General features: G+C 43.7%; 1 protein-coding gene across 1 annotated transcript in view; it reads right to left on the minus strand.

The window, feature by feature from the left end:
• Nucleotides 1-16,547, minus strand: part of adamtsl3 (ADAMTS-like 3) — a 264,426-nt gene that overhangs the window by 89,491 nt on the left and 158,388 nt on the right. The window contains exon 8 of the mRNA XM_055661003.1: nucleotides 14,412-14,486. Within this exon, the coding sequence (XP_055516978.1) occupies nucleotides 14,412-14,486 (75 nt within the window). The remainder of the gene's footprint in view (nucleotides 1-14,411; nucleotides 14,487-16,547) is intronic.

Below are 16,547 nucleotides of genomic sequence, written 5' to 3' on the forward strand. Positions count from 1 at the left end.
GAATTTGGAGGATTTTCCCAGCTGGAAATCTTGCTAAATAACAATTGACAAGTAGAAATTATAACAACATGAACTCTCAACGAGACCAGTAAAAGCTCCCGGTCTAACGTTAAAATTAAACAAAAATCACCAGGATATCACAGCCCACCACCCCCTGGTCATTACTCTCACATCTGCCTTGAAATTACTTCCACTAAACATCAAGCTTTCACAGCACAGCTTTCTGCAGATGTAACTGTTGCTAGGGAACCGTTCACCCTCTGTATAATCCTTGTGTTGCGGGAACTATTCCAGCTGTTTTTCCACATCTGTCCTCTCTCCTTAATTAGCAAGTTCAAAATTGCATAATCAATTATTATTCAAACACAAACTCCGATCATAAATGATCTGCCTGGATGGAGTCAGGTGTAAAAACGTAAATACCTTCTCCATGAAAGAATGTTTGGTAACTAAAGCAAAACCATATCACAACATATGAAGGAACTGAAAGATTATCAACAATTATTTAAACTCCTCCAACGAATGATCTGTCTACAATCAGTAAGATGAAACACCATCTCCATTCAATCTCATAAAGAATATTTGATCGAGGAGGTAACTAAAGCATATCACAACATATCAAGAGGTTTGGACCATCGAGGGTTACCTGAGTCCAGCAGTGTAGTCTGAAAACTCTTTGTTCTCAGAATTCTCTCAGGTGCCTTTGATATTATGTATGGACCATCTAACTCAGCCTGATGTGTCTTGATGACAAAGGTAGACACAGAGTGCTGGAGCAGAATTAGGCCATTCGGCCCATCGATTCTACTCCACTATTCAATCATGGCTGATCTATCTCTCCCTCCTATCCCCATTCTCCTGCCTTCTCCCCTTAACCTCTGATACCTGTACTAATCAAGAATCTATCTATCTCTGCCTTTAATATATCCAATGACTTTGCCTCCACAACCTTCTGTGGAAAAGAATTCCACTGATTCACCGCCCTCTGAATAAAGAACTTCCTCCTCATCTCCTTCCGAAAGGAACGTCATTTAATTCTGAGGCTGTGCCCTCTAGTCCTAGACTCTCCCACTAGTGGAAACATCCTCTCCACATCCACTCTATCCAGGCCTTTCACTATTTGGTAAGTTTCAATTAGGTCTCCCCTCATACTTCTAAACTCCAGCGGGCCCAGTGCCATCAAATGCTCATCATATGTTAAATGATATGTTACCCTTCTTCAGACCCCGGCATTATTACTATTGCCAGGACTATTTCACTTTTACCAGAGTTAAGGAGGGCAGGAATGATCGAGTGTATTCTGTCCGCGCAGATTTAAAACTTAACAGGCTCAGATTTACGAGCAAATATTTTTCATAGGTGGACTTGAAACTTCAAAGTTCCCCTTCCCCCCACCAATTTCCTGAGTTCTCAACTCCAGTAGCTCGGTCTGCACCTCATGGGAGCCGTTTAAAACGTCAACATTCCTGCCGTCCGATCTCACAGCAGAGACGTTTTACCTTCCCAATCTCCAGATTGAGTAGTATTTACAGGCACTTGGCATTTTTTGGGTCCTGATAAGTGTTCGTCATTCTCCGTGCTGCGTTAGAAAAGCGTTATTCGGTTCTGTAGTTGGGTTTTTAGTTTAGTTTAGGGATACAGCATGGAAACAGGCCCTTCGACCCACTGAGTCCGTGCCGACCAGCGATCCCCGCACATTAACACTATCCTACACACAATAGGGTGAATTATACTTTTAGACCAAGACAATTAACCGACAAACAGGTACAGTGAAAAGCTTTTGTTGCGTGCTAACCAGTCAGCGGAAAGATAATACATGATTACAATCGAGCCATCCACAGTGTACAGATACAGGATATGGGAATAACGTTTAGTGTAAGTTAAGTTACGTAAAGTACGATCAAGGATAGTCTGAGGGTATCCTATGAGGTAGATAGTAGTTCAGGACTGCTCATTGGTTGTGCTAGGATGGTTCAGCTGGGAAGAAACAGTCCCTGAATGTGGAGGTGTGAGTTAAATGCGTTATTACTTTAAGGGGCTGTCCCACTGTACAAGCTAATTCAAGAGTTCTCCCGAGTTTCCCCTGATTCGAACTCGGAGAATAACCAGCCGCTCGTAGGTACTTGAGGCTCTCGTGGACATTTTTCAACGTTGAAAAAACTTCACGAGCTTACCGCGTTTCCTGAGTAGCTGCCGTTAGCGTTACGAGCCGCTAAGAGACGTCCTCGAGCTCCGACGTACCCGCTATGTACATTCTACGTACTTGCCACAAGTTTGATTTTTTTTGTAACTCGGGAGAGCTCTTGGGTAAACTCGTACAGTGGGACAGGCCCTCTATCCTGTATCTGCACACTGTGGACGGTTCGATTGTAATCATATATCAGTCCTTCCGCTGACTGGTTAGCATGCAACAAAAGCTTTTCACTGTACCTCGGTACACGAGACAACAAACTAAACCAAACTCAAATTTTATAGCCTGTGCTATTGAGGATATAGTCACAAATTCAACTGCGACGCGACTGGCAATAGTTAAATTACTGTGTAAAGAAATTTGAGCCCATCGTCTTGGAGTGATTGGATATCCAGGCTGGGTTTATTTTTTCTCCAAATCATTCATTAATCATAGGAATGGAATGACCATTGCAGACTATCTAGTGAACGCCAGTGAAATCATTTAGAATGATTAACTTCACTTAAATTGTCTGTCTTGAAGTTGATATTTAAACATTTTCATCTGCTCACTCTCACGTTTACTGAACTTTGTAGATCTGTGCCTTTCAGAAAGATTCTTTCATATGAAAAGATATAGAGAACATTCATTTTTTCGATGTTGCAAACTCACACATACAAAGGGTTGTCACAGTGATGTAGCTAGTAGAGCTGCTGCCCCCCAGCTAGCTCCTGTGACCCAGGTTCAATGCTGACCACCAGTGGTGTTCAGGTGTGGTTTATATGACTTGAGAATTAAGGGACTGAAGTTTAGGGGTAACATGAGGGGGAACTTCTTTACTTAAAGAGAGTGGTGGCTGTGTGGAATGAGCTTCCAGTGAAGGTGGTGGAGGCAGGTTCGTTTTTATCATTTAAAAATAAATTGGATAGTTATATGGACGGGAAAGGTATGGAGGGTTATGGTCTGAGCGCAGGTATATGGGACTAGGGGAGAATACGTGTTCGGCACGGACTAGAAGGGTCGAGATGGCTTGTTTCCATGCTGGTTATATGTTCTCCCTGTGACCATGTGGGTTACAGGCTGGTCGGTGAATTTACCATGAAGAACAGAACAGCACAGGAACATGCCCTTCATGCCACAATGTCTGTGCCGAACATGATGCCAAGTTAAACTGATCTCATCTGCCTACACGTGATCCATATCCCTCCATACCCTGCACTTCCAGAAGCCTCTTAAACCCCACTATCGTATCTGCCTCCACCACAAACCCTGGCAGTGTGTTCCATGCACCCACCACCCTCTAGGTAAAAGAAACCTGCCCTGCACAGCTCCATTAGAAGGGTCTCACCCATCCCTTCTCTCCAGCGATGCTGCCTGGCCTACTGAGTTACTCCAGCTTTTTGTGTCTCAATATTGCCTTACTGACAAATGGCAGAGGCTAAATTACAGAGCTCCAGAGACAATAGACGTTGTCTACTAAAGCAAAGCTTTGGGGAGGGTGGTGAGGTGCGGGTGGCGAGAGAATACTGCACACTTTATACATTAGGGGGAAGTAGTGAGAGGGCAATTAACCAACTGGCCCACCCATCTTTGGGATGTGGTAGGAAACCAAAGCACACAGAGAAACCCAAGCGGTCACAGAGAAAACGTGCAAACTCCACACAGACAGCACACAAGTTCAGGATTGAACCCAGGTGTCTGGCGCTGAGAGGCAGCAGCTCTACCCGCTGCGCCGCTGTGCTCTGTCAGGAAAGGACAGACAGATTTAGTCTCCGTTGGGGCGGCACAGTGCCATTGACCCGGTTCGATCCTGACCACGGGTGCTGTCTGTACGGAGTTTGCACGGTCTCCCTGTGACTGCGTGGGTTTTCTCCGGGTGCTCCGGTTTCCTCCCACACTGAAAAAAGTGCAGGTTTGGAGGTTAATTGGCTTGTGTAAATTGTAAATTGTCCCTAGTGTGTGTTGGACAGTGTTAGTGTGTGGGTCGGCACGGACTCGGTGGGCCGAAGGGCCTGTCTCTGCGCTGTATCTCTGAAGCCTAAATTCTAAAAGAAAGCTGAAGATGAGCGTGGTGGAGGTTCTGTGAAGAGTTTTGACTGAGTTGATATATTTCCACCCGCGGGGAAGGCTGCAGTTAGAGGCCATCACCATCAAATCAACACCGCAAAAACCAACAGAGATTTGCGTGGAAACCTTCTCCCCAAAGTGTGGCCAGAATGTGGAATTCGCTGCCTCCGGGAGCTGTTGATGTGGAGATAGAGTCATTAAGAGGAGGTCGGACAAGAATATGAGAGGGTAGGGAGCAGAGAATTATCGTGATAGATTCAGATGGGAGATGACAGCAGGGGTTTATGTGTTTGCCTGCACTGACTCGCTGCCAAACATCTTATGTAATTCAATATATGGTGGCCGTCCAACAATAAAAACATCCATTAGCCTACTTTGTTAACTGCCTGTGACATTTTAATTATTCATGCATATGAATCCATCCAAATTTCTTCAGCATTCATTATTTATAGCCATTCACCGTAACGTTTAAGCTCAGAGTAGAATGCCTTTATATGTGGTAGACACAAAATGCTGGAGTAACTCAGCGGGACAGGCAGCATCTCCAGAGAGAAGGGATGGGTGACGTTTCGGGTCGAGACCCTTCTTCAGACTTTATGCGTTCATTCTGAATAAAATAATCAGAGACAGAGGTAGGAAAGGCAGTCAGAACCTTTGCCCCAGGGTGGAAAGGTCAATGACTAGAGGGCACAGCTTTAAGGTGATAGAGGGTAAAGTTTAGAGCGGGTGTGTGGGGCAGTAGGTAGTGGAGGTCTGGGACATGCTACTGGGGGTGGTGGAGGTGGTGGCAATTATGACAGCATTTAAGATGCTTTTAGATAAGTACATGGACATGTATGGTATGGGATATTGAGTTTAGAAAAGTGAGGAGGGATTTCATTGGAACCTAACGAATAATGAAAGGCTGAGATTGAATAGATGTGATGAGGGTGTTTGCAGTAGTGGGAGAGTTCAGGACCAGAGGGCACAACCTCATAATAAAAGGATGTACATTTGAGATGAGGAGGAATTTATTTAGCCAGAGTTTCAGATTCAGATTCAGATTCAATTTTAATTGTCATTGTCAGTGTACAGTACAGAGACAACGAAATGCATTTAGCATCTCCCTGAAAGAGCGACATAGCAAATGATTTGAATAAATAATAATAAGTGTCCGGGGGGGGGGGGTGATTGGCAGTCACCGAGGTACGTTGTTTAGTAGAGTGACAGCCGCCGGGAAGAAGCTGTTCCTCGACCTGCTGGTTCGGCAACGGAGAGACCTGTAGCGCCTCCCGGATGGTAGGAGGGTAAACAGTCCATGGTTGGGGTGAGAGCAGTCCTTGGCGATGCTGCGCGCCCTCCGCAGACAGCGCTTGCTTTGGACAGACTCAATGGAGGGGAGCGAGGAACCGGTGATGCGTTGGGCAATTTTCAGAGGGTGGTGAATCTGTGGAATTATTTGCCACAGAAGGTTGTAGAGGTCAAGTCAGTGGATATTTTTAAGGCAGAGATCAACAGATTCGTGATTAGTACGGGTGTCAAGGGCCGTGGGGAGAAGGCAGGAGAATGGGGTTGTGAGGGAGAGATAGATCAGCCATGATTGAATGGTAGAGCAGATTCAATCGGCCAAATGACCTAATTCTGTTCTCAATCCAAATGACCTAATCAAATAACTGAGTTGGATGATCAGCCATGATCATATTGAATGGCGGTGCAGGCTCGAAGGGCCGAATGGCCTACTCCTGCACCTAATTTCTATGTTTCTAATTCTGCTCCTATGCAGTCTGGTTTTATCATGGACAGGCAGATGAGATTAGGTTATTTTGGCATCCGACATTGTGGGCCAAAGAGAATATTTCTGTGCTATACTTATGTTCTATGAATTCCTTTTTTTACAATTTTGTCTGATCCATTAAACTATTAATGTTTCTTTGTAATCTTTTATTTGCAGAAATAATGGTCATACATATGTTTGTTGCCAGTAAACTCAGATTTGTGCGTATCTATCCTGCCGTCTCTGTTGTCAGTAGTTGACACCCAAGCAGGCACTGGAACCCCCAATTAGACCATGAAAGAACCTGTCCGTAATTCCAAATCTCTGTTGAATTACTTTAACCCAAACTCCAAATTAACGATAATAATTTGGAACAGAGTGCTGGAGTAACTCAGCGGGTCAGGCAGCATCTGTGGAGAACATGGATAGGTGACGTTTCACAAAGTGCTGGAGTAACTCAGTGGGTCAGGCAGCATCTGTGGAGAACATGGATAGGTGACGTTTCACACAGTGCTGGAGTAACTCAGCGGGGCAGCAGCATCTATGGAGCTAAGGAAATAGGCAACGTTTCGGGCCGAAACCCTTATGGGTTTCGGCCCGAAACGTTGCCTATTTCCAGAAGGATTTCGGCCCGAAAGGTTTGCTGAGAATTTCCTCAAGCTTCCATAGAATGCTGCTGCACCAAACTCAGACCCATAGAGCCATACAGCTGTGGAGAAGGCCCTGGCCCAACTAGCTGACCGAATGGCCCACTCCTGGTCACACCTGCCTGCCTTTGGCCCATATCTCTCTATACCTGCCCAATCCATGTACCTGTCCAAATGTTTATTAAATGTTGTGATAGCACCTGCCTCAACTACCTCCCCTGCAGCTCATTCCACACACCCACCACCATTTGTGTGAATACGTTTCCATTCAGGTTCCTATTAAATCTTTCCCTCCTCATCTTGAACCTATGTTCTCCGGTTCTACATAGCGTTCTTGGAATTAATTACCTACACGGTTTTCATTTTTTCTCAATAATACAATCCCAAACAGTGTAACTTTGTTCTAACAACTGGCATCGCAACCTTAGCTTGGCTGCACTTACAAACAAGCTGCAGATTTACAGGTGCAAACATGTTCTTGAAAGGATTACTCCCATACTACTTGTCCACATTTGCCAGACAAAGCCATAGAGACCTGGAGTCATAGAGTCATAGAGTCCAACAGCATGGAAACAGGCCCTTCGGCCCAACTTGCCCACACTGGCCAACATGTCCCAGCTACACTGCAGCCCCTGTTCCAATATCTAAAGGGGGGGCTATTGGCTGCACTTCACACCCACCACCCATATCTTTGGACACCCTGTGCATAGGGGAGAGGGTAGGGCTGAAGATGTCCTGGTTGGGTTGTCCTGGGCCTGGGATAGAAGTTTGATACTCAGTGCATTGGTTATTTAAGAATATTTGTTGTACTTTGTCCTAAGGTGGGTTTGTTGTATTGTACTTAATATTCTTGTAATATTTGATTACATTTATTTTGCGTAATTAAAACACATCTTTGTGTACCCAGCCCAGCTCCATCCCAGAGTAAGATTCTTTACTTAATACATACAGCAGTACTTTAAGAAGCCTTCTCTGTGGCTGAGGTGCAAAAATGAGTCATTAATCCCAGAGGAGCTTTTGGAGACTTAACAATTGCAACTTGGACCATAACCTTGCAAATTAATTCCCCAATGGTGAAAAGTTATAGGTCCTGCAAACTTAATTGAAAAATCTGAAGAAAATCAAAGTAACACTATTTGACTCGTTGAACTTGGGTAAAGTTTGCGTAATGTCAGTGGAACAAATGATCTGTATAATTCAGCGCAAGGTGGCAATCTGATTATATCCACATAGCCTGAAAAGAGATTATTAGCTTAACTTTCCACATGCCTCTGTGTCTTGTTTGCAATATGGTTTAGGCTAGGGTACGGCTGAGAATATTTGCCTGGCAACATTATCAAGTGTGAACATGCTGGATCGTAAATACAGTATAACGATGTGAGCATTCACATCCCCAAGCCCTAATAAGCTGGAACACTGAAACCCAAAAAAGATAGCCTGTATTTCTCGAAAGACAAACCCTGTTCTAACTCCAGAGGAGGTAGATGGACACAAAATGAGTGTTTGACGGCACTCGTTGGAGTTTAGAAGAATGAGTTTAGAAGGGGAGCTCCTTGAAACTTACTAAATAGTGAAAGGCCCGGATAGAGTGGATGTGGAGAGGATGTTTCCATTATTGGGAGGATCTAGAACTAGAGGTCACAGCCTCAGAATTAAAGGGCGTCCTTTTCGAAAAGAGATGAGAAGGTATTTATTTGGTGAATTTGTGGAATTCATTGCCATAGACGGCTGAGGAGGCCAAGTCAGTGGATATTTTTAAGGCAAAGATTGTCAGGGGCTATAGGGTGAAGGCAGTAGAATGGGGTTGAGGGAGAAAGATAGATGAGTTTTATTGACTTGCAGAGTAGACTGAAGAAGGGTCCCGACCCGAAACGTCACCCATTCCTTTTCTTCAGAGATGCTACCTGTCCCGCTGAGTTACTCCAGCATTTTGTGCCCATCTTCGGTCTGCAGTTCCTTCCGATACAATGAGTCTGGCTGGTTTTACTGTTTTGTTGTCGCAGTGAGAGTGGTTCCCACAGCAAACTGTCCACATGCAAACTCATCTCGTTGTCATCTCCATACATTGCAGTGGAAAATTCAGCTGCTTCAACAACACACGTGCAATCAGCCTCTCCGAGTCTAGCATCAGAATGGCTAAAAAAATATTTAATCGCAAGACTTCTAAAATATGGTTACTTGGTCCCAGTAACCCAAAATTCCATGTCTGTATCACCTAGATCCAGCGAAGTAGAAATCCCTGCTGGGGTGCATGAGTAATCACGCTACACAGTTTCTGTGTGGTTGTACTTGCCCTCAACAAACTTTGCTCAATTGAAGTTAATGGAACCGAATTTCAGAATCAGGGAACAATGACAGCAAAACACAAAGTGCTGGAGTAACTCAGCGGGTCAGGCAGCATCTGTGGAGGGCAGGAATAGATGACGTTTAGGGATGGGACCCTCAGCACACTGCCATGTTGTCGTTCAGTGCTTATGCTTAATGACAAATTACTACTCATTACATCTTGTATCAAACGTTCTTATAGAAACTTACAAAATTCTTAAGGGGTTGGACAGGCTAGATGCAGGAAGATTGTTCCCGATGTTGGGGAAGTCCAGGACAAGGGGTCACAGCTTAAGGATAAGGCGGAAATCCTTTAAAACCAAAATGAGGAGAACTTTTTTTTTTACACAGAGAGTGGTGAATCTCTGGAACTCTCTGCCACAGAGGGTAGTTGAGGCCAGTTCATTGGCTATATTTAAGAGGGAGTTAGATGTGGCCCTTGTGGCCAAGGGGATCAGAGGGTATGGAGAGAAGGCAGGTACGGGATACTGAGTTGGATGATCAGCCATGATCATATTGAATGGCGGTGCAGGCTCGAAGGGCCGAATGGCCTACTCCTGCACCTAATTTCTATGTTTCTATGTTTCTATGTTCTACCCTATATCTGTACACTATGGGCAGCTTGAATAGTCTGTTCATTGCCTGGATAACACACAAACAAAAGCTTTTCCCTGTACCTCAGTACATGTGACCATAATAAGCTAAACTAATGAAACTTTAGATGAAACTTTAGATGGAACTTTACTAAAACAGGTTGTCACATCCACTAGATCCAGGCAGCCTCATAGTGTTTGTTTAAAAATCGTATTTGACTAAAATTCATATGCTTTTGAGATGTCTTATTTTGATGTAATGTCAGAATGCTAATTTCCGATATTGCTTTTCAGAATGTCTTTTAATCATTGATGATTGCAAATACTCTTCTCCCAGCTTTGATTAGATAGTCAATGTCGCTCGTAGATACAGTTCTGTTTCCTAGTCATTAATATTTGGCAGTCACACATTAATCTACAAGATAGAGTCACAGAGTTACACTGCACAGAAACAGGTCCTTCGGCCCAACCTATCCATGCTAACGGCAGTCACAAAATGCTGGAGTAACTCAGCGGGACAGGCAGCATTTCAGGAGAGAAGGAATGGGTGACGTTTCGGGTTGAGACCCTTCTTCAGATTCTCGACCTGAAACGTCCCCCATTCCTTCTCTCCAGAGATGCTGCCTGTCCCGCTGAGTTACTCCAGCATTTTGTGTTTATCTTGGGTTTAAACCAGCATCTGCAGTTCCTTCCTGCACACATTGTCCATGCTGACCATGGATAGGAAACCGATATAGGCCAAATACAGGCAGGTTGGACTAGCGTAGATGAAGCATATGGGTTAGCATGAGCTTGTTGGGCTGAAGGGCCTGTTTCCCTGCTGTATGCTACATACTGTAATTTCCTTTTGCAATCAGTAAAAGTTAAGAGAGTTAGTAGTTAATAGCCAAGTGATTGAAAATTTAAAACATGCTCTAAAAGCATTGCAAAATCTTCCCCGAGCCATCTGTTACACATATCTGGCAGTGACTAGACTCTGGCAACATATTCACAACGTACCTGCTGCGGCCCTGACTTATTTCCGCAACGTTCAGGCATTCCAAGCTTTTTTAAGATCAACTCCTGCAATTTCCATTTCCTCAGCTCAAAGAAAAAATAACTAGCGTTTGTGCAACACCTTTCAAGGGTGTAGGAGATCCCAAAACATTTTACAACCAAGGAAACACGTTTGAAGTGAAGTTAGAAAATTGCTGCAGAAACTCAGCGGGTGAGGCAGCAAACGCTAGGATGCATGACCTTTCTGGTTTAGACCCTTCCTCAAACTGATTTTCTGATTGGAGTGTCTGATGAGAGTAGAGGTCAAGATGGTTGATGTCTTGCCTGAAACATCACCTATCCATGTTCTCCACAGATGCTGCCTGACCCGCTGAGTTACTCCAGCACTCTGTGAAACGTCACCTATCCATGTTCTCCAGAGATGTTGCCTGACCCGCTGAGTTACTCCAGCACTCTGTGAAACGTCACCTATCCATGTTCTCCAGAGATGCTGCCTGACCCGCTGAGTTACTCCAGCACTCTGTGAAACGTCACCTATCCATGTTCTCCACAGATGCTGCCTGACCCGCTGAGTTACTCCAGCACTCTGTGAAACGTCACCTATCCATGTTCTCCACAGATGCTGCCTGACCCGCTGAGTTACTCCAGCACTCTGTGTCCTTTTGTGTGTTAACCAGCATCTGCAGTTCTTAGTTTCTATATTTTAATGCAACCTCGGTTTATAATAATGTAGAGGCATCTTACACTTGACAAATGCTTAAAAATAGCGACATGGACAGCAGAAAATTAATTCCCCCCAACTGCATCCATGTCAGCTTCTATGTGGCGATCCCATTACATTTATTGCGACACATATTCATTCCGATTCATATGTCAGTGTCTAAATGTATTGAAATATTTCCAAATTCAGTTTCATTTTAAATGCATTTATTGCATTTTTGTGAAGCATCGTCCAAGCAGCCTGACTAATGGATTTTTAAAATGTTTGGTGAGTAGAGATTGACACGTTCTATGTATTATTGTGATCCACAGGTGTTAGGTTTGCTCCTCTGGACATTAGCTTGCACTGACAGCCAATGCTTTATCATTCACCTGTCAACTTGGATAGTCACAGCACACAAGGGGTGTGTGGTATGGTTAATATATTAGTGGAACGGTCCCAAGCTTGGAATCCTTGCTGTGCTTTCCAAAGGTCTGCTCATCTGAGAAAGTCCAGAAACACACTCTACCAATGTGGATCATAATAATTCACATATAGTCCATGGATTGAAACCAATAGCACAACAGCGCCAGGGACCCAGGTTCGATCCCAACTACAGGGATCAAACCCGGGTCTGTACGGAGTTTATACCTTCTCCCCGTGACCTGCGTGGGTTTTCTCCGGGTGCCCTGGTTTCCTCCCACTCTCCAAAGACGTGCGGGTTTGTAGGCTAATTGGCTTGGTATAATTGGTAAACTGTCACCAGTGTGTGTAGGATGACGTTAGTGTGCGGGGATCGCTGGTCAGTGTGGACTCGATGGGCCGAAGGGCCTGTTTCCATGTTGTATCTCTAATCTAATCTAAAAAAAAAGGCCATTGAGCCACCCCTGCCATTCAAGTAGATCATGGTTGATCTGAATCTCCCCCCCAATTCAACATTCCCAATGTCAGAGGTAACTGAATCTTTCACCCGCATGCTAATCAAGAATCTATCTTTCACTGTCTTAAAACACTCAAAGACTCTGCATGCACTGTCGACAAGTTTTCATTAGTCCAAAGGGTGAGAGGAGAGATGGAGGAGAGATGGGGGGGGGAGGAGAGATGGGGGGGGGGGGGGTAGGAGAGATGGGGGGGGGGGGGTAATTTACATGAACATTTCCAGTTATATTTCCAGGTGTCATTGATTTCATGAAAGAAGATGGACACAAAGTGCGGGAGTAATTCAGCGGGACAGGCAGCATCTCTGGAGAGAAGGAATAGGTGAATTTGCGGGTCAAGACCCTTCATCAGATTTCATCTGATTTTATGATGATTTCACAAGGAAGATATCATGCACGTTAAGGTCGGCCTCGGTTCAGTTGCTATTGCTCTCACTTCGACCCTGAAATATGATATTGCAGAGATAAACCTCCAAATTCCCAGCTGACACACCAGGAACGGCAGCACTGTTAGTAAAGGCACTTTAAACCATGGCCGAGGCTGGCCTGAAGATAGACACATAATGCTGGAGTAACTCAGTGAGTCAGGCAGCATCTCTGGAGAGAAGGAATGAATAGGCGATGTTTCGGGTCAACAGTGAGAGTCAGGGGAGAGGGAAACAAATGCTCGGGTTTATTTCAAGAGGGCTTGTACACAAAAAACGGATGTTATGCTGAGGTTCAATAAGGCGCTGGTCAGGCCACATCTGGAATATTGTGAGCAGTTTTGGCCACCCTATAGGGTTGCCAACTGTCCCGTGGCCTAGGATGGGTCGCAGAGGGTGAAACAGCAGCAAGCCTTTATCCTCTGTAGATGTATGTCTTCTGCTCAAACCATCTACACACAATGAAGTTTTTTTTTTCTCTCTCATTATTATATTGGTTACAGTGTACTATGTTTACATATTCAGTTGTGCTGCTGCAAGTAAGGATTGCATTGCTCTCTCTGGGATACATGAGAATAAAACACTCTTCAGGGACAGAAACAAACTGCTGGAGTAACTCAGCGGGACAGGCAGCATCTCTGGATAGAAGGAATGGGTGACGTTTCTGGTCGAGACCTTCCTTCAGACTTCAGTATCCATATCAGGCAAGAATAACTCAATCATAATTGAAGAGCCTATTTTTAAATAACCTTAGAACCATTTACCTTCTGAAAATTAATTTAAGGAGCATTTGACTCCATTGTGACCTGTAGCTTTAATAAAACAAGCAATATGCCTTTACAGAAAACTTATTATTTTTAATATAAAATGTTGAAAGCAACATTTAAACCTGGAACATTAAGAGTTGGCAGGCTTACCCAAAAATGGTAAATTTATTTGTCAAAGTTCGAATGAGTCAAATACAGCAATATTATATTATTTAATAATTTCATCCGTACACAGGCAATTTTCCAATACTTCACGGTTATTGATAACACCATCAAGTAAGTCACAGGTTTTGGAAATAAAGTTAAATGTGAGCATTTCTATTTCATAAGTTCATAAATTCTTGGAGCAGAATTAGGCCATTTGTTCCCATCAAGTCTACTCCAGCATTTACCTCCCAATCCCATTCTCCTGCCTTCTCCCCATAACCCCTGACACCCGTACTAAGCAAGAATCTGTCAATCTCCACCTTAAAAATATCCACTGACTTGGCCTCCACAGCCGTCTGTGGCAATGATTCCCACAGATTCACCACCCTCTGAATAAAGAAATTCCTCCCCATTTCCTTTCTAAAGGTACGTCCTTTTATTTCGAGGCTGCGCCCTCTGGTCCTAGACTCTCCCACTAGTGTAAACATCCTCTCCACATCCACCCTATCCAGGCCTTTCACTATTTGGTAAGTTTCAATGAGGTCCCCCACCTCATCCATACTTTGAACTGTGATAGAGAGTTATAGAGAGAAACAGCATGAAAACAGGCCCTTCGACCCAACTTGTCCATATCGGCCAACATGCCCCAGCTACACTAGTCCCACCTGCCTGCGTTTGGTCCATATCCCTCCGAACTGGCCCTATCCATGTACCTGCCTAACTGTTCTTAACCTAATCTTTTCCCCTTCACCTTGAACCTCTGTCCTCTGGTCCTCGATTCCCACACTCTGGGCAAGAGACTCTGTGCAACTGTGATGTGCAGGATTGAAAGGACTACAGTGCCTCAATGCTGTAACTGTGAGAATGTTCGAAAGAAACTTACGGAGATGGGCAGGACCTTTCAGGGTGATTTTCACATGCCGACTCCCGTATGGAACCGCAATTACCGTGACTTCCACTGAAATGGTGAGAAAACAGAAGATCAGTTTTGTCTCTGATGCAGTTTGATAATCCATTACACCAAGCGAAACGTTACTGCCGTGCCCTGCAACCTCACACCACACCTCATTTTGGATGTGTGCTATTAAGATTGTCAAAGGAGATTGTTGCTCATTGTACCACTTTGAGGTGGAATCTGGCTCACACCCATATCGCCAGTAACAATCTAAGCTAGAACTTGTCTGTGACTTCATTCCCCAGATCAGATGCCTCCAAAAATTCAACCAGTGACAGCACTCAACATGATTTGCAATAACTCATTTAACAGTGATTGCTTTAACAGATAAGACCTAAAGTGGGCTGACATCATGCGTATCATCTTCGCATTTTAAGAATCATGTTTATCTCATTCAAGGAGCAATTTGTGAGGTTGTCAGTCAACTTTAAAATGTCGAACAATATTGCAGAGTGTTTTGCTCAGGAGAGTAAAGATGAAAGTCTTTTTTATAGAGACCCAAGTTCGATCCTGACTACGGGTGCTGTCTGTACGGAGTTTGTACCTTATCCCCGTGACCGCGTGGTTTTTCTCTGGCACCTCCGGTTTCTTCCCGCACTCCAAAGACGTTGGTTAATTTGCAGCGGTAAAATTGTAAATTGTCCCTAGTGTGTGTAGGATAGTATTAGTGTATGGGGTGATCACTTGACGGTGTGGACTTGATGGGCCAAAGGGTCTCTTTTCACGCTGTATCTCCAAAGTGAAAACTCTTAAAGCGCTTTTGGCTGGGAACTAGTTGGGTACCAGCAACGCTAAACATACATATGTTTATTTTTGACTTCTGAGAAAAAATGTTTGAGTCCACTTTAGCTACCACAGTCTTGGATATGAAAAAATGTTGTCAAATTCCTGCTGTTCCTTCTCGTTATTGCATTTGACATTAAGTGCTGAGGTTGCCATTTCTGTTTTCACTCATCAGAGTACTTAGTAAACCTGAGAATGTGCCAAATTCCATACCAGGACGCTGGAAACACAGGGCACATTTTTATGGAAATACAGTTCACATTACATCTTGAAAATGACATTAAAAAGATTTCAAGGGTCTAAAGATCCAATGAAGAATATTCTTAATGCATTTCAAAGTGCTAAAATATTAGTATGATTAAAAAATAATAAAAATAAATCATATTTCAGTGTGTGGTCAGATTATCTTAAGTCCTTAATCATTATGTTGGTGCTATTGAAACAGAACGCAGTCCAGAGTCATCTTGGCTGTTTGCTGGAAGAAATATGACGTGTACAACACAGCCAATTTAATAGCAGAGCAGCATAAAATTACGCTGTAAATTTAAAACAGCTTGGAAATCATTCTGCATTTGGCATTTTTTGGAACCGATGTGTCTTTGCTGCTGATTGCTCCGTCATGGTCTTTTAATTTCCGCTTAGAGTGGACAACTTGCCATAGCTTACAGTGACACGGACACGGCTTCAACAGATGGGTAGAAATGTTCTCCCTACTCTCTGCACAGTTATATTGGCCAGGCAGTGGGCAAAGAATGAAAGGGCTGAATTATTTAATAGTATTTAAGAATTTAAGAATAAGGATCTTGTTAATCATTCAGACAGAACCAGTGGACAGAAAATCTATTGCAGTGTTTGTTATAGGGGGATCACTTCAGGCTAAACATCAGATTGACGAAACATAATGTTAATGACTATATTCTAGTGATCTCATGAATGGAAAATGTCAATGTCTTTAGCAAGACTGAATACAGTCCCATGTCTTTCATGCCTTTGATAGCATCTCCTTAGCTGCAGCTCATAAGCGTTCCATTCACCTTCACAGTAGCTCATCTTTTTTTTAAATTATGGGACCAGTGGCCACTATTTAAACTCTTTATTTTCAAGGTGATTTCAAATAAAATAATGACTAGTCACAAGAAGTAAATAGTGGGGAGGAGGGATTGACAAATTGGGTGTATAAAGATGGAGTTGAAGGGGAAGTGAGTACAGCCCGCGATCCCTGCACACCAACACTATCCAACACACTGGGAGAATTTCGATTTTGGCATGTGGGGGGAACTA

Source organism: Leucoraja erinacea, chromosome 33 (genome assembly GCF_028641065.1).
Source record: "Leucoraja erinacea ecotype New England chromosome 33, Leri_hhj_1, whole genome shotgun sequence".
Classification (NCBI taxonomy): Eukaryota; Metazoa; Chordata; class Chondrichthyes; order Rajiformes; family Rajidae; genus Leucoraja; species Leucoraja erinaceus.